The sequence below is a fragment of the Lepidochelys kempii genome, chromosome 1 (assembly GCF_965140285.1).
Source record: "Lepidochelys kempii isolate rLepKem1 chromosome 1, rLepKem1.hap1, whole genome shotgun sequence".
NCBI classification, from domain to species: Eukaryota; Metazoa; Chordata; order Testudines; family Cheloniidae; genus Lepidochelys; species Lepidochelys kempii.
In genome coordinates this window covers 100,626,151-100,644,846 of record NC_136380.1, presented here as the reverse complement: position 1 = coordinate 100,644,846, position 18,696 = coordinate 100,626,151, and the positions used below count along the sequence as shown (strand labels likewise).

The following is an 18,696-nucleotide window of genomic DNA, read 5'->3' as shown; positions in this document are numbered from 1 at the left end:
ACAGTGAATACAGAGCATGCCATCAGAGCCCCAATCTCCCCAACCCTTTGTGCAGAAGTGAAAGCCACCAAGAAGACCATCTTCATAGAAAAATGTAACAGACAACACACAGCTAGTGGCTCAAAAGGCTTTCTCAGGAGACTGTTAAAAATAAGGTTGAGACCCTAAGTGGAATAGGAGCTCTAAATTGCGGAAGAAGTTTCGTAAGACCATTCAGGAAACTCATCATGCTCAGATGTGCGAAAATGGAGAAACTGTGTACTGGCAAGTAGAAAGCTGTTATTGACACTGAATGAAACTTGATGGAACTCAGAGAGAGACTGGATGTTTTCAATTCCAACAGGTAATCCAAGGTTATGGAAAGAGATAACTGGACAGGTGAAAGATTATGGTGATGACATCAAAGATGAAGTCTTTTCCCTTTCTGATGGTGTGTCTTGTAAATTCCTGATATTTAACACCACATGTTTTACTCCCAAATGAACAGGATGCTTCTAGTCCCAAGAACCACTGAGGAGCCATGATTGGAGTTGCAGAACATTCAGATTGGGGTGAAGTGTTAAATCCACATTCTGAGACAACAGTTGAAAACTGACTGGGAGCTGCGACAGAGGGAGAGAAGTGAGTCTGATGATGTAAGGAAACCAAACTTGTCTTGGCCAAGTTGGTGCAGTCAAAATGACCCTGGCTTGGTCTTGCTTGATATTGTTTAAAACCTTTGAAAGCAATGGAGTTGGTGGATATACATAAAAAGACCCTTTGTCCACGTAATGAAAAAGGCATCTCCTAGAGATTGGGGATCGAGTCCTCCTCTGGATGAAGATTTTGTGCACATCTTCCTGGTTGCAGTGGTGAAAGGACAGACCTCAGAAAATCCCCAAGCAAAAAAATTTTTGCGTGGGTTCAAGAGTCCAACTCCCATTTGTAATTTAGCGAAAAATGTCTGCCATGGTGTTTTACACCCAGGAGGTAAGAAGCCAAAATGACCGATGCACTAATTCCAGAGCTCTATCACTGATGCAGAGTGAGGGGGAATGGGCTCCTCCCTGACCACTGATATAATATATACAAGGTATGTTGTCTATCATGATCTTGATCGACTTGTTTTTGATTAGGGGAAGAATGTGGAGACAAGCATTTCTGGTAACTTTTAACTCCAGCAGACTGATATGCAAGTATTCCCATTTGCACCAGGCTGCATGAGGACCTAGTTGTGCTCCCCATCTCAAGAGGGAAGTATTCAATGTTATGATCTTAGGAGGATTCTTAATTAATGGGATTCCTTCAAAACCTTCTACCATGTGAGTGACTGTCAGACCCGGCTGGATACAGACACCCGCTTATTCAGACTGTGTTGGGTATGTAAATTGTTGATATCAAATATGTAACTTGACATTTTGTGTTACAAAAAACACAAGCTACCCTATGTCCCAGAAGCTGCAGATACATCCTTGCTGGAATTTGAGGACTGAGGTGCATTCTCTGGATAAGGTTCTTTAGAGCGAGGAACCTGACAGGAGGGAGATAAGCCCTGCCAGTCATTGCATCCAGAAAAAACTCCTATAAAAATTATTCACTGTGTAGGGGTCAAAGCCAATTTCTTGATATTTATTTGTAGGACTATACTATGGAATAAGTTGTCTGAACTGCTGACAGCACCTCCCAATAAGACTCGATCCTTGAGGAGTCAGTCACTGAAATATGGAAAGATTTATTTCTAGATGACAGAGATGGGTAGTTACAACTGCTATGATTTTTGAGTAAATCCTTGGGGTGGAAGAAAGGCCAAAAGGTAGAACCCAATACTGGTCTTGATTGTGATCAAATGTGAAAAAAATCTTTGAGAGCGCGATGAATTGCTACATGGAAGCAGCACCTCTGAGGTCAAGAATTGCAAATCAGTCCCTGGACTCCAGGGAGGGAAATGACACCTGCTAGGAATGCCACCTGGAATTTCAGATATCTGACGTGCTGTTCAGCTGTCAGAGATCTAGAATTGGCCTCCTACTCCCTTTTCCTTGGGTATCAGAAAATACCATGAATAAAACACTTTTCCTCTGTGTTGAAGTGAAACTAGTTCTATGGCACCTAGACTTAAGAGTGATGTGATCTCTTGTCTCAGGAATTGATCATGATGGTGCTCCCTGAAGTGGGACAAGGAAGGGGTGGGGTGGGCAGGAGAGAGGTAAACTGTATCACATAACCAGAAGTAATGGCCTCCAATACCATTTGTCCAATGTTATAGCCTCCCATGCCTATTGGAATAGAGAGAGGCGGTGTACAAATTGAGGAAGAGGGGTAGTATAGTGCAACTGAGAAACCCTGACTATCAGGTGGTTTAGACTCTCGACCAAACCACTAAAAAAAAAAGGTTACTCACCCTGTACAGTAACTGTGGTTCTTCAAGATGTGTCCCCCTATGGGTGCTCCAAGGACATGACTTGAACTGGCATTTGGAAGATGTTGATGGCTGGGATGACGCAGCTGAGGTAGTCATTGGTTTCTTTTTAAAAATATTTGACTTATTAGCCAGTAGTTCAGATGGCCTATAGAAGGTGGAAAATTGAGCAGGACAGAATCTTTGCACTGGCCAAGACTTGCTAACTTCTGTTTTATTGCAACATTGGCGACATTACGTGAAGCCTGCAAAGAAGTCTTCATCAAGAGCTGACCCTCCTTTATTATGGCACTAAACTGATATTTCTGGGATAAAGGATCAATAAAAGCATTAAAGTTCTCATAGTTCAGGTTTTGATACCAGCACCAGGTGATTAGCTATCCTGAAACGTAATATCCATGAAGACTAGTTTTTATGACTGAAAAGATCCCAGACACTTCTGGTCCTTATTATGTGGGGTAGCTTTCTTAATATGCTCGCTCCCCCTTTCATTAACTGTGTCCACAACCAGAGAATTTGGTGCCGGATGTGAAAACAAAGTTTTCGAATCCCTGGCCAGAACGTAGGGTTTTTTTTGTTGTTTTGTTTTTTTAATCAGCATGCTTTCATGTACGGATTGCTGTTGGAGTTTGCCAGCTGGTCTTAGCTAGCTCAAGAAGAACATCTTTAATCAGCAATACCACCCATGCTGAAATGGAGGTATGCAATATAAAGAACAGATTAGACAAATACCTGTCAGGGATGATCTAGATAATATTTAGTCTGGCCTTGAGTGCAGAGGACTAGACTAGAAGACCTCTCAAGATCCCTTCCAGTCCTATGATTCTATGAATACGTCAAGGGATTTGTGGTAGGAATCCTGGACTTCTTCCAGAGGAATTTGAAGTGTGTCCGCGACTTGCCTCATCAGGTCCTGGAACTGCCAAAAGTCATCAGCTAACAATGGTGGTGGTGGCGGCGGCATTACTGCCTCCTCCTTGCCGCTGCCAATTCAGAGCGGAGAGGAGGAATGGATGGTACCAGGGAACAAGGTCTTATGTTCTTTATGAAATTCCACTGGGTACCCTCAAAACAGCTGGCAATACACTGCCCATGGATCACAATAAGGCAAAGGAAGAGGACCATAAGCATTGGGAGAGAGGTAGCAATTGTTGGTCATCCCAATTTTTAAGAGGCAGAGGTCTTGTAATCTTGCCTTTCTTGCATTTGCAGAGGAAATGCATGTCTCCTTGGAGTAAACTGGAGAGCCTTGAACTGAAAGCTCTGAGTCCAAATACTCCTTTAGGTATTGTACAGAAGATGACAACCCATCTTCCTGAATGGTAAGAGCTGGAGAAGTGGTGGATCTCACTACAACATGAGTAGTCAGTGATCCAGCAGATCTTGGTATGGAGAGGTGTCTGGAGGTTGCAAGGAGGCTCCTTCAGTATCATGAGGTCTTTAAGATTCTGGACCTCCTGCAGTACTGGGAGCACAACAAAACTTGGCATGGGCCTCAAGGTTGCTCCTGATGCTGCTGTTTGAGGCAGTGGTGCCAGTACCAAGGGTACCACAAACTCCAATGAGGCCGCTCCTTTGATGCTGGCAGTAGTGGTCTTCGTTACCTTTACCACCAAGATATGGGACTCAGATGAAGTCTTAGATTGTTTCATGATACCCAAAGTATTCGGAGACTCAATAGCAGTCCTCTTCGGGCCTGAGGTCTCCTGTACTGAATCTTCTTTGAGGAACTCTGCTCTGGCCCTCTTATCCCCCTCCATCTTTGAGTGGGAAGCTCTAAGTACCACTGGCAGCGTTATAGGTACTTCACCCATGGAGAGCATTGGGGATCTTGACACTGCTTTCACCTTGGAAGCTCTCTGTGACTGTGATCTCATTGTAGAAGGGGCACTAACAGAAGAAGAGGGTCACTTGGACAGGGGGTTCTCTGTACCCAGACCCAAAGCTGGTCACAAGGCTTCCTCCGTCATCAATAGTGCATACTTAATTCCTCTGTTTTTAGGGGATCTTCCCTTAAACGAAGTGCAAATCTTGCACTTGTTGGGAATATGTGAGTCTCCCAAGCAACATATCTGTGAAGAATGCCCATTGCTGATGGGAACTGCTTCTTGACATTGGAGACACCTTTTAACACCCAGGGAGCCTGGCATCCCAGATCCAAGAAACAAATTTAGACCCCTAAATATGCGGGGGGGGGGGGGTGGTGGGGAAGGGGGGAGAAAACAGGAACTGTTCCATTCCAACAACTATAAAGTACAAAAGAACTAACCCTATATACTATTTTAACTCTAAAGAGAAAACAGGCACACATGAAATTCCTTGTCTGGCTGAAGGCTGTTGAAAAGAAATTGAGGGTGGTTCACCCAAAGAGCCCTATAGCACCTCTGTAGGGGGTACGAGGAAGCGTAGGAAAAATGCATGGTCCGAACGGGTACTGCTACCAAAAATCTCCAGTCAAGACACAGAGTGCATGTGTGCCTGAAGTAGTATCCCTCTGGGCACTCCACTTGAAGAAGCAGCTTAGATTCTGCAGAATTTAAGTATGCTATACAGGACACGAACATCAAGCAGGGTGGATTTTTACACTACTGATCTAATATAAATAAGGATTATTTACAAAACTCTTAATTGACACCCTACTTCCTGAGTGCACTTAAGGATTTCATAGCTCATTGTTTAACATCTGTAGTTCAAAAACGTGGCTTGGATTTTTCAACACTGTAGTTCAGAATTTAAGTTTAACTGCTGTTCTGTTAAGGTTATAATGTTAAAAATGTTCAGAGACACTGAAGACTAAAAAGGCACCCAAAAGTCACAGGTATAGTCCTGTTTAAGCAAGTTACAAGTTTATATAATTTCAGTCTTTGCCAAAGTTGCGATGGTAGAAATATTTTCATGCCACATGCTTTAACAAATATATATTTTTAAAGATAGTTTAATCATACAGTCAAAGAGGTTTAATTATCAAGACACAATTGAACTGAAGTTTAAAGACAAAGATTGCTTCCTTGATTTCTTGGAGACAGCTCTTTCATTTGAAATTGAGAATAGTTCTGTCCATCCTTTTCTGGTGAGGTGTGAGAGATATACCAAAAATATACTGATGGGCACAAAAGCTATGCTGATGAAGCTACACTGACCACGTTAACATTATTCCTTCAAACTACAGCTAAAAATCAGAAAAATGGTTCATATAGATGGCTTTCATAGCATCTGTTATGAGAACCTTTGTTTCCCAGAAAAATTAGGCCAGCACAAAAGCCATGCAGATAGCTGATTTTGCCTTAGTATACCTAGTATTATTGTAGCTTTAACTTGTGTAAGGGCCAATAACTAATTATTTAAGACAACATGTTTTGATAAGGAACATTATCGAAATTCAGCAAATAACTCATATGCTGTAAAATCCTGTGAAGAATCATGAATGATATCATGGTAATTTTTTTCACGCTTGCTAAACTAGTGATGTTTAACTGACTCATTTACTATGATACGTAGTTGTGGGCCCAGCTGTGAATCACAAAGATTTGTCATGTGGCTCCCAGTATCCTGCCTACTGAGTTTGATCAGTGACCTGGAATGCAGCATGGAAGCAAGTGCCTGAAGCATGTGTTACACTGACATAGCAGCAGGGCACCGTCAAAACCCTTCCTGATAGTGACAATTTTTAACGGATGAGTAAGCAGTAGCAGAACAGTTTTGATACAACAATTACAATTTTTTCTTTTTAGCTTCTATATCATCTTGGCACAGGAAGCTACTTGCCTTTAGGAGCAGATTTTGGTAAAGAGCTGTTTCATTTAAGAGTTCTGAGAGGAACATATCCCTTAACTCTCCCTCTTTATATAAACACTTATCCCTAAAATATTTCAGTAACTCCATAGACTTTAAAGTGCGTCTAATTATTGGAAGAAACAGCAAACTGAAATCTGTTATAGTATGGATGTTATTCTGAGACCAAAGAGTGAATTTAGAAATATGGTTGAGTTGTTTGATGTCCTTTTACAACATTCAAGGATTATATAGTTTCAGAAAATCTAAACACTATAAACAGGAAATGTTCAGTTAAAGTTTCAATACCAATTTTAACTCTGCCTGTATCCTCACTGAACTTCAAGTTAGAGACACTGACCAAGTACCACATAAAACTAAGCACATGAACTTCAGAAGTATATTTTAGTTGTCTAATATAACTCACATACCCTTGAGCCCAGTATCAGGTACGAAGGGCTAGTGGCGACAGTGTCATGGCAGATAAAGGGTAAGATACTTGTATCTTCTGTCCTGAGCCCATAATTGTCATCAGACACTGCACAGCCGATTGCTGATAGTCAGCTGCTGGTGCAACATTCATGACCCAGGCTGAGTGGGCAAGGGAACAGGAGATGCACTGGATATATTTTAATGCCCTCAGATTACATTTTATGACATGTTAACTGACCTGAGGGAAGGAGGGCAAGTGGAATCTGGCAGATGCATGTTGCCTGAGGTGCAAAGAGGCTGTTATGCTGGGCCTACTACACTAAATCCTCTTCCCTCCATGGAGAAGAGAGCTGAAGTAAAGTCCCTACCTGACTGTATGCCGTATTCTGGGGTCTACAAACAGCATGACTAGAATGGACTGGTTAAAAGACTTCTCTAGACCATCAGAGAAGCTCATATCCTTTGGTTTCTGGCCAATATTACAATATCATTAAGACAGACAGAGGTCTGGTTTGTACTAAAAAAAGAGTTAATTTAAAAATCAGTGTATCTAAGGAAGGCTTAAGCAGGTGTAAATGCATCTATATTAGGAGTTTAAATCAATGTAATTACATCTAGTTAGAGCAATGCAATTTTTCTAATATAACCAAGCTTAGAGTTCTCTATCTCAGTCTGAGATGCTGACTGTCTCTACCCCTCATGCATGGTCTAGAAGCAGGATGGCAGAATAAAGGAGAGCAGAACTTGTAGCTTGTATGTTGGGAGTGATTAACCTATTAGTATATAGAATATGAATACTGAAGTAGTAAATTGTGATTTACAGAAATACATATTGATTAGGTGAAGGTATTTAACTTCCAGGTGGCAGGGAATAGCAGGTTACAAATGCAGAAAATGTGCAGTTAATAGATGAAGGTTTTTAATTTTTTTTTGTAACTAATATTGTTACGATTTTAAAAGGACAATATTCTGAAACTTAGGTTCTTGTTTTCCCTAGTTTTCTTTTTAAAATGCAAAAAAGATTTCCCCCCACCAGCCATGCTCATTTAAGTCAAATACAGCTGAAATGACTTTGCTCACAACTTTAGTTAAAAATTTTGATGGTGGGGAGTTTAATTTCTCTGAAGCCCTTGGGCCTGTAAACTTGTATCCGCCAAAAGCAGATCCATATCACAGGCCACAGGGAAGTATTAAGCCTCTCCCTCCAACACAACTTCTGGTGCTTATAAGCTTGGAAAGCCCTCCACATTTCAAATCTTTTTTAGGGTACGTCTACACTTACACTGCTGTACCACTTCGTGAAGACACTACCTACAACAATTTCAGAGTACCAGCCGTGTTAGTCTGTATTTGCAAAAAGAAAAGGAGTACTTGTGGCACCTTAGAGACTAACCAATTTATTTGAGCATAAGCTTTCGTGAGCTACAGCTCACTTCATCGGATGCATACTCTGGAAAATACAGAAGATGTTTTTATACACACAAACCATGAAAAAATGGGTGTTTATCACTACAAAAGGTTTTCTCTCCCCCCACCCTACTCTCCTGCTGGTAATAGCTTATCTAAAGTGATCATTCTCCTTACAATGTGTATGATAATCAAACCCCTCAGACAGAGACAAACACCTACAAGATCTCTATCAAGCATTCTTACAACTACAGTACCCACCTGCAGAAGTGAAGAAACGGACTGATAGAGCCAGAAGAGTTCCCAGAAGTCACCTACTACAGGATAGGCCCAACAAAGAAAATAACAGAACACCACTAGCTGTCACCTTCAGCCCCCAATTAAAACCCCTCCAACGCATTATCGAGGATGTACAATCTATCCTGAAGGATGACCCAACACTCTCACAAATCTTGGGAGACAGGCCAGTCCTTGCCTACAGACAGCCCCCCAACCTGAAGCAAATACTCACCAGCAACCACACACCACACAATAGAACCACTAACCCAGGAACCTATCCTTGCAACAAAGCCCGTTGCCAACTGTGCCCACATATCTATTCAGGGGATACCATCACAGGGCCTAATGACATCAGCCACACTATCAAAGCCTCGCTCACCTGCACATCCACCAATGTGATATATGCCATCATGTGCCAGCAATGCCCCTTTGCCATGTACATTGGGCAAACTGGACAGTCTCTACGTAAAAGAATCAATGGATACAAATCAGATGTCAAGAATTATAACATTCAAAAACCAGTCGGAGAACACTTCAATCTCTCCCGTCACTCGATTTCTGATCTCAAAGTGACTATCCTTCAACAAAAAAACTTCAAAAACAGACTCCAACGAGAGACTGCTGAATTGGAATTAATTTGCAAATTGGATACAATTAACTTAGGCTTGAATAGAGACCGGGAATGTTTGAGTCATCATAAAAAATAACCTATTTCCCCATGTTTATTCCTCCCCCCCGCACTGTCCCTCAGACGTTCTTGTTAAACCCTGGGTTTGTGCTAGAAATGGCCCACCTTGATTATCATACACATTGTAAGGAGAGTGATCACTTTAGATAAGCTATTACCAGTATGAGAGTAGGGTGGGGGGGAGAGAAAACCTTTTGTAGTGATAAACACCCATTTTTTCATGGTTAGTGTGTATAAAAACATCTTCTGCATTTTCCACAGTATGCATCCGATGAAGTGAGCTGTAGCTCATGAAAGCTTATGCTCAAATAAATTGATTAGTCTTTAAGGTGCCACAAGTACTCCTTTTCTTTTTACCTACAACAACGGAAGAGCTTCTCCCATCGGTGTATGTAAATGAGCATCAGACCTCATGGAAGTTAACACAAAGATTAAACTCCATCTTTGTAAAAGACACCTAAACCCTTGTTTTCAGTTCTTACTGAAGCCTAATAGGTAAAAAGGTCAATTTTGTAAAGCTTATAATGGAAGTAGTCTTACAAGGGAGTTATTAATATGACTTCATCGTAACACTGCTCTGAAAAGCCCACATCTCCAAGAAACAAGATAACACTCAGGCAACAGAACTATCTGCAGGATATTCAATACTTTAAGCTTCAAATTTTGCAAGAACATCACACTTCAAAAACCAAAACCCACTACACCATATTACCATCTTTATTTCTAGAACATACCATCATCACCTGTAGTCCAGTAATATTTCTGGATTAAAATTCTGCTCTGCAGCTCAATCTAGGACCACCTGTTGACCCATATAACATTTATACCTTGCAACGCACCCCCTCCCTGTTTAACATTTTAAAATATGCTTATATCATAGAATCATAGGACTGGAAGGGACCTCAAGAGGTCTTCTAGTCCACTCCCCTGCACTCAAGGCAGGACTAAGTATTATCTAGATCATCTCTGACAGGTGTTTGCCTCACCCGTTCTTAAAAATCTCCAATGACAGAGATTCCACAACATCCGTAGACAATTTATTCCAGTGCTTAACTAACCTGACAGTTAGGAAGTTTCTTCTAATGTCCAACCTAAACCACCCTTGCTGCAATTTAAGCCTACACTCTCAATTTTTGACTACATTTGGTAGTTCCATGTCTCAATTATCCTCTGCATAAAAGCATGTTTTAGAACTCATGTGATCATGGACCCTTTCATAGCTTCCAGCTTATGTCCTTCAGTTTAAACTCTGTTAAATATGTATGTATCATTCTGTGAGTGGGATGTAATATCACATTAAACAATTTGCGCAACTATAGCTAACCTTAAATGTTTGGAAGACAATTTCAGGCACGTGCTTAAATGCAGCCTAGTTTCAACAGCAGGAGTTACCAATAGCAATATTAGGTAAATACAAATAATTTGTTAGTGTATTGTACTAGGTACAACTAACCTATGAGTCTTCAGATACTATTTTAATCCTTTGAAGTCAGAGGCTAAGATTTCCAACACAGAGTTTATAGCAAAATACATTAGCATAATAGCTGACCTGAAATCAAGGATTTAACGTTCAGTTATGGTTTCACAGAAAGATTCAGATATTTCTATTTATGATATTTTTAGCGTTCCACTGCAGATGCAACTAAAATTAGAGCTAGCAATATCAAGAACCAACGATTCAATACACTTACCCGTGAAAAGAAAGAAGATCAAAACCATTATCATGGTGTAACCAAAGTACAAAATGGTGCTTGCTGTTCCTGTGATTTGCAGTTTAGAAAAGAAATAGTGTATTGCATATATCAGAAAATAAACTGCAGTAAAACCACTGGTAAGGAATGAACGCCACTGCCAGTGATAATCCTAGAAGAAAAGAAAAACTTAAGTAATATTTCCTGAAACCTGAACTTGGCTAATTACTAGATGCAAAATTACAAGTGAACTTTTCCTATTGGGTATTTAACATTAAACAGCTAAAGATAAAATTTTATTACTTTGGATCACTTAATCACAGTTCATACCATGAATCAGAAAGTCAAAGATCTACACCACAAAGGCAAAAATCTACAAGCCCAAGTAACAAGAGCCACATTTTTAAGGGTACATGCAAATATGAACTTGTGTAGGTGAAGCACATGCATCAAAAAGAAAATACTTTTGACAAAGCAAAAGCGTCTGTCTAATCAACTGACTTCTACTGAAAATAGTGAGATGGATAACTGAAGATGAGCTATATCTTACTGGTACTGAATTTGGGTACGAACGCATTCAAAATAATATTTGTAATGAGAACCCTTATCAGAAAGGAGCAATGACATTTTAAAGTTCGTCTTAATAAGATCTTAGTTATCCTAGTAGTTCTGGATAAATTCTGGAATGATAATATTTCCAGATATAGAAGTTGGATTTTGTGAAAATGTCCTGGATATTGTATAAAGTGTGAATACTGAAGAATATTTCTTACCTCCGCACACAGATGGAAATAGCAAAGCAGTATAGTGGCCTCAGAACATGTAATGACCAAAATAATGAACACAAGAAATAGGAAGCCAAACATATAATACATCTGATGGGACCTACAATCAAACCAGAGGATTAAAATAAGATAAAATGCCACTTTCCTCCAAAATAAATTTCTCAATATGAAAAAGCAGCACTAGCACAAGATGTTCATTTTTAGTATAGTCTGAAGCTTAAACAACATTTTCTCCTTCTCACAAGGGTAGAGTGTTATTGGTGCAGACACAAATGGAAGTTAACTTGTCCTTTGCTTTTCAAACAGGAATGCATGATTCAGCAGCTCTACTCTAAAATGGCAAGCAAAGAAGCTCAAAACCTAAAATTTCTCTCAGATTTGGAGGTTTAGGACGACCGAACACATCACCAGCGAAATCCTAGCTCCACTGAAGTCCACTGAATGGCAAAGCTCCCCCTGACTTCAGTAGAGCGAGGATTTTACTCAACATTTCAGTCAGAAAGTGGCAGAGTGGTAAAAAAGTGTCAATACTTTAGAAACAGCTTAGAGAGATTGGATAACTAGATTGTGCCAGAAGGATGGCAGATTTTTCATAGTAGAGCAGTTCGTTAGCATACTCAGAGTACACATCTGAATTCACTGATGCTGGACGAGTATTTAGTGGGTTATTTTGAATGGTTAAAGGAATTACTTCCTAATGCCTATATGAAGATTTGGGAAAAGGAAAAAATCTGTTTTCCTGAAGCAAGAATACTGTTCTATAAAGGCTAAATTAATAAATCCAATGTAATATACTGTTCACTTCTTTCAAATATCTACCATAATGTCAGTTTCAGAGGCACTTTTATGAAGTCAAAGGTGTAGTGCATAAAACTTAGTGCAGGTCAGCTGCATGCTGGTAAGAATGAGTTATTTCTCTACACACATGGGCAAAAATAAAAGCATGGAGTGCTTTCTGAGTAGCAGAATATTAAATGACGAACATTTTCATTTCTTGTGAAATGATCAATACTTTAGAAAACACTACGGGCAGGGTCAAGCTCTCTAGAGAAGAAAAGGTTCAAAGAGAAAAATTACAGCTTATATGTTGTGGGAGTTCAAATAAGTTAACTTACCAAATACTATTTAGAATGAAGAAGAGTTGTATGAAGATGCACCCAAAGGGCAGAATCCCTCCCATGACAATGCCAGGTAATGGTTTTGTGTAGAATGATTGTTCAGGAATCTGACGAGGAATCTGATTGGTACGAACTGGGTGTTCAATAGCCTTTAAAGAAAAGAAAGATAGATTCCTAAATAGGTAATAATTAAATACATTTGACACTAGCAGTAGAAAAAAAATCTACATAAATTTGTATTTAACAAACTGGTGGCTGCTTAGTACCATGCGGTCATTGTTTCTAGCAGCCCAACAGCCTCAGAGCAAATGAAAACAATAGGGTTGTCAAGCGATTAAAAAATTAATAGCTATTAATCATGCTGTTAAACAACAGAATACCATTTATTTAAATATTTTTGGATGTTGTCTACATTTTCCAACATATTGATTTTATTTACAACACAGAATAGAAAGTGTACAGTGCTCACTTTATATTTATTACAAATATTTGCACTATAAAAAGCCAAAAGAAATATTTTTATAGTGCAAATATTTGTAATAAAAAATTTAAAGTGAGCACTGTATACTTTGTATTCTGTGTTGTAACTGAAACAGACATATTTGAAAATGTAGAAAACATCCAAAAATATTTAATAAATTTCAACTGGTATTCTACTGGTATTCTACATATAGGCATTATTCTACTGTTTAACAGTGATTAATTGCAATTAATTTTTTGTGATTAATTTTGAGTTAATCAAGTGAGTTAATTGCGATTGACAGCCCTAAAAAAATAGGTAATAGACTTCTTGAAAGATTACTGTTAATGAAGATGTAGCAACTTGCTACTCTCCTAGTCTCATACTGCCACAGTTTTTATCAGCTCAGGCACTGAAAGAGAACCCGCTTGATTTGAGAGAGGAACTCTCAGCTCTGGAATAAACTGCTCTTCCCAATCTAAAATAGCCCTGTTCGGTCAACTTTCAGGGCATGCTGCAAGGAGACTTTGGTAGTAGGAGCTGCTGAGAATAAGGCCTGTAGGAATTAGGTCTGCATAGGGTGAGGACAGTTTTGCAGGGTGGTTGAGTGGTATTTAGTTTAATTTTTGTTCTTGTAACTAACTCATCAAGGGCACCAACAGTTTTGGATAGGAGTTCTTTTTTATTTTTGCATAAATCCACATAAAAATAAAGGCAACACAAATGATTATGCTCTATAGCCCATGAAGTCTTCCTTTTTAAGATATCTATCTTTGCCACATGAGAAATGGCCTTCCATAGTGTCTCACTTAGGGAAGTGGAATACAAAAAGATTCCATCACAGGCCTCATGCTTTCTTCCCATGGTTCTTAATTCCATTTCAGAATCTGAGGAAGGCAAGGAAGGAATAATTAAGGAAATCCAGTAAGTGGTTACCCTCATATCTGATTCAATCAACAAAACTCACTAGGAATTATAGAGAGGTCCATCAACACCCAGAATGCCCCAAATCACTGCTTAAATCTAAAGAAGCCTCGGGAGTCAAATGCACTGAACAGAGTAATTAACACTAAACATGAAACTAAGAGAGACCTATTCATTATCAAATGTCTAAAGGGACTTGAGAAATTGTCAGTGGAATCTCAAGATCATGCTAAAGAAACTGAACAGGGCTGGAGGTAGATCATGTTTTATATCCCGATGGAACTTTTGGATCCTGTTACCTCAACAGCCACAATACATGCAGTTTACACCCACATAATCACTTACATTTTTCTTAAAACCAAAGTAGGCACCAATAAATGTCAATGGCACAGATATGCAAAACCAAAGTGCCAAAATAGCAACCAAAGTTCCAAAGGGAATAGCTGCTGAAGATCCTTCTCCCCAAAGAATGAGGTTCATGATAAAGAAATCCGCAAACACAATTCTGAAAAATATACAACATGCTTAAAAAAGAAACAGAAGTGCTCAATAATATTTGTATTAACATTACTGAAACCATATTACTGTATTAATATCTTAGTGTTAATATACATTAAAATCAATTGACACAGAAAATATCAAATGAAGAGATCAAGCTAGTCTTTCTTCCGTAGCCTAGTGGGATTCAACTCCAGCAGGAGCTGACGTTCCAACTAACCAGTTTCAAATATATGCCTGTCGTAATTGCACTTCAGGGAAGACTGCTTGCTGTGATTAAGTAGAAAAAATTTACACAAGGGTTGTACAATATATGACACCATATAAGACCAACTACAGTGTGGTCTGAGAAACAGCCTAGAGTAAAAACAAATACATGAAAAAAAGTGTGCCTGTTCAAAAACTTACTACTGTCATGCTACTACTACATAATCAACCTTTTCACATGGTGAGAGAAAACAAAATGTACAGAAAAAGATAGTGTGCGCAATTAGCACATTTGTCTTTGTCAAATGCACCTTGCTGTTCACGTGGCATCTTCTGCCATGAAAAGAAGATGTAGTAGGTTTATAGGTATAACTGAAGCTTTAAAAATTAGTTATGTCAGAAATTTAATTCAAGTATGAATAGTCATTTAGAGATTTAACTTACCCAGGACAAAGGAATGATGTCAGCAGGACATTTGTTTTCCATTTCTCACCACCAAAAGCTGTATTAAAATATTTGATAACTATCAAAATATGCATTAAGTGCACAGATTACAGTTTATTTTAATAGTACATTATTTAACAGTTATACTTAAGCAGGCCAGCAGATCATTATTTCAACTCTACTAAATTAAGATTAAAGCATTAAACTAAAAATATTTAGTTATGGAAAACTGATTTTGCTTTATTGCTTTGCTCCTCAATTACAGACCTTCCTATCAAAAGAAATATTTAAGACTACATCTTGAAAATGAAAATAAAGTAGGGGTCAAATTTATTATATTATATATACACATTTTTTCCCCTCCGCCCTACAAAGCTAAATGCCAAACTCGATGTGAAGTAGAAACGCTCACATAAGTAAGGTAAGCAGAATTAGGTGCTTAGTCATCCATAGTGTATTTACTATGTTAAAAAGGGAGCTTGATTTGCAGTATACTCAAGTCATCTTAGAGAATTAAACTTTTTGATCACCCAAGGTTTACACTAGCTTATTTAACATTCAGATGAAAGTTTGATTAAAATAAACTAGCAATATAAATTCAGATTCAAGGTATTTTTACATATTTGCAACCATACTGATGCAAACAAAACATAGATAGGAATCTTTTAAAAAACGATGAGTTTAAAATTTTGGATAGAGAGTTTACCAATAATGATTAAAGAGCCAACATTAGTGCTCCTTATGAATCCTAGAAATAATAAGAAAAGAGTGATATCCAAATACTAAATCAGCTTGGTTTAGACGGACTTAAAGGTGTGCCAAATTTATAAGAATTATAGTTATACGCGCCAAACTTCTTGTTTGAATTCAGCGAAGATGGCAATTTCATCTGAGCTTTGTCGTCATCATCATCATCATAAATGTTTTTTTATTTCACGAGTCAGGTACTATTACAATTAGATTGTCCTAATTAAGTTTCCATCCTTATTTAGTATCTTGGTAGGAACTGGTAGTGTCTATTAACACTAACTAGTCTCAGCTTGGGCTCAAGTCTTCTAATTAAATTAATTTAAACAATGTCTAGTTCATATTTTTAAACTGTATATAGCTCTACATTTCTGCATATTTACACTAATATATATGCACACACAAATACTGTAATAAAAATGTACAGTTTTTAGTTCATATGATACATGGCTGATTGAATCATTTGATGAGAATCGCAGACAGAATAAATTGGAATTAACAAATAGTCACCTAACAGTTTGCTAGTCCAGTACAGTATCCAAACAGTGGCTGACAAGTTATTCTCATCACCAGTAAACCCATTAGGAGATACTACCATTAGCGGTCTCCATCCCCAATGACATGGTATTAGGTTTGATGCCATAACCCCTCAAATCACTTCTCTTGAAGGGGGAATCAGGACTTGGACAAAAGATCCCTCAATTTGTTCTCAACTATGAAGCATCAGCCCCACAGTCTAATCAACTCTGCAAGTCCCTTTCAAACCAACTTGCAAGCCTGTAGTCAGAAATGGGTTTAGCAAATGATTATTTTACCACCGCCACTAGTGAACACCCACCCTACAAACTAACAAAATGAGACAAGAGAAACCCTATTTCCACAGTACAAACTCCAAAACAGTTTGGGGAAGATGAAAGGCCCCAGAAGTCCAAGGCCAGTCTGCAACAGGGGGAAAATTCCTTCCTAAAACCAGAAGTAATAGCCAAAGCATGCCTGGAGAGACTCAGCACCAATCAGCCATAAGCAGGTCGTATCTTAAACTAAATAAAGCAGGTAAGGAAAAGCTTTGGACTGAATGGCATTCTTGGCCCTGCAGCAAGTCTCCCCTGAGGCAGAGGAAGAACTAATTTACTTTCCTTCAGCACTTGAATGGGCCAGTCAAGGACAGTTGAGAGATACAGGGCCAGCTCACCACCATAAGGCACCAAAATACCAGAGGGAGGACCTCCAGAATCAGCAAAGACCCTATGACATTTATTTCCCTGACTAAAGCCACACCCTGATGAAGAAGGCAGGTATTAACTGAAAAGGGGAATAAGCTAAACTCTATTTTCAAATGCATATCACCACCTCCCCCCAAAAAATTAAAGCAACTACAGTAATTTTGTAATGATGGAAAATAATGAAATTATAAAACTGTCAGAAATCACTACCTGAGTATTAACAGAAATGTAATGTGTTCCTTCCTGTAAATGTATAGAAGTGAAATTAATTCACATTATGAAAAGACTCACAGGATACCTGCTTTGAGAATATTTTTAAGCAGCTTACTCTCAGAACACTGAACAATCTAACCATGTTCATGTTCCGTTTTTTGTTTTGTCCTGAGGGGAAAGAGATACCGAACAATATGGGGTGGGGAGAGCCACTACTGTGATGATAATTTAAACTAATGAACTTAAGACCTGTCACCTTAAGTAACTTTTACTTACATTTGTAGAATCTTGCAGCAACGTAACCTGCTGGAGTTCCAAGCAGCACCCACAAGACCACAGCACAGGTCATCAATGCTCCTCGGTTAGCAGGTGACAAAAATCCCAGGCAAGCAAAAACTACAAGCACAGATGCACAATTTTAGAAGGTTCTTAAAATTATATCTGAGTTTTCTACAGCTAATGTATAATTTATCTCCTGTAACTTTATACAGCTTAGCGTCCATATTGACTGTATACACCAACCAGGAAATACAGATGGTTTTCCAATTCCAGTTTTTTAAATGTTATCTAGAAATGTTTCTTTCATCTCCACTTAATTAGTTTTATGCAATTAGAAGTTAAGGGTTTATTTTTTTGGGGGGGGGGGAATTTACTCTTCCCCCCACTCCCCACCACTTACACAGAGTAACGAAAGTCATAATTAAGATCTGTGTCCCAGAGCCTAGAAAAACAGAGAGTAGCATTCCTTTTCTTGGGGGCCGGAATATGTCTCCATGAACCAGTTTCCAGCCAAATTCCTCCTGGGCATCTTCCTGAAAAGGAAATATAGCCAGTTTAATGCATTAAATCCCCTTTCAAAAATGCTATTTGGTTAAAAAAATATTTAATTGTCTAAATTGTATTTGATACCTAAGAAACATAAGCTATTAATACATAGTAAATTTGTACTAGTTAGTGCTAACACAAAAAACAAATACAGTGTGAAAAAAGTCATAGGTCAGACCCCCTTCAAAAAGTCACGTGCAACCTAAAAGAGAAAGATTAAAAAAAGATTATATAGTTTTTCCATCTGCCCTTTGATTTGACTATTTAGGGGGAAGTCATTCACCCCTAACTAAATTGTATGCATCATTTCAGGTTCAAAATTCAACCTTAAAAAATGCACTCCTTCCCCTTAGTTACCTGGGAGGAAACTTTTCTTACCACTGGGTTGGGGACAGATGACATTCTACCCTATCTCCAACCGCACACATCAATATTGTGTTTCCTTCCTGCCCCACTGAGGCCCCAATCTCACAGCTGCATTCACATGAACAGACTTATTGTAGCCAAACTGCAGGATTAGGACCCTAGTCTCCATCCCCATTCACATTCTCCCTGCAGGCTTCAGCACACAGCTTTTATTCTTCAC

At 38.7% G+C, this 18,696-nt stretch overlaps 1 protein-coding gene across 2 annotated transcripts in view; it reads right to left on the bottom strand.

The window, feature by feature from the left end:
* The window catches only part of TM9SF2 (transmembrane 9 superfamily member 2), a 69,665-nt gene that overhangs the window by 4,796 nt on the left and 46,173 nt on the right, over nt 1-18,696 (bottom strand). The window contains exons 10-16 of one of the 2 annotated variants that reach the window (XM_073348582.2): nt 17,965-18,097; nt 17,562-17,681; nt 15,103-15,160; nt 14,299-14,458; nt 12,567-12,718; nt 11,440-11,551; nt 10,667-10,838 (exon numbers count right to left, since the gene is read on the bottom strand). In XM_073348582.2, coding sequence (XP_073204683.1) covers nt 10,667-10,838; nt 11,440-11,551; nt 12,567-12,718; nt 14,299-14,458; nt 15,103-15,160; nt 17,562-17,681; nt 17,965-18,097 — 907 coding nt within the window. Of the gene's footprint in view, nt 1-10,666; nt 10,839-11,439; nt 11,552-12,566; nt 12,719-14,298; nt 14,459-15,102; nt 15,161-17,561; nt 17,682-17,964; nt 18,098-18,696 lie in introns of those variants that run through there. The other variant, XM_073348591.2, reaches the window with a different exon arrangement.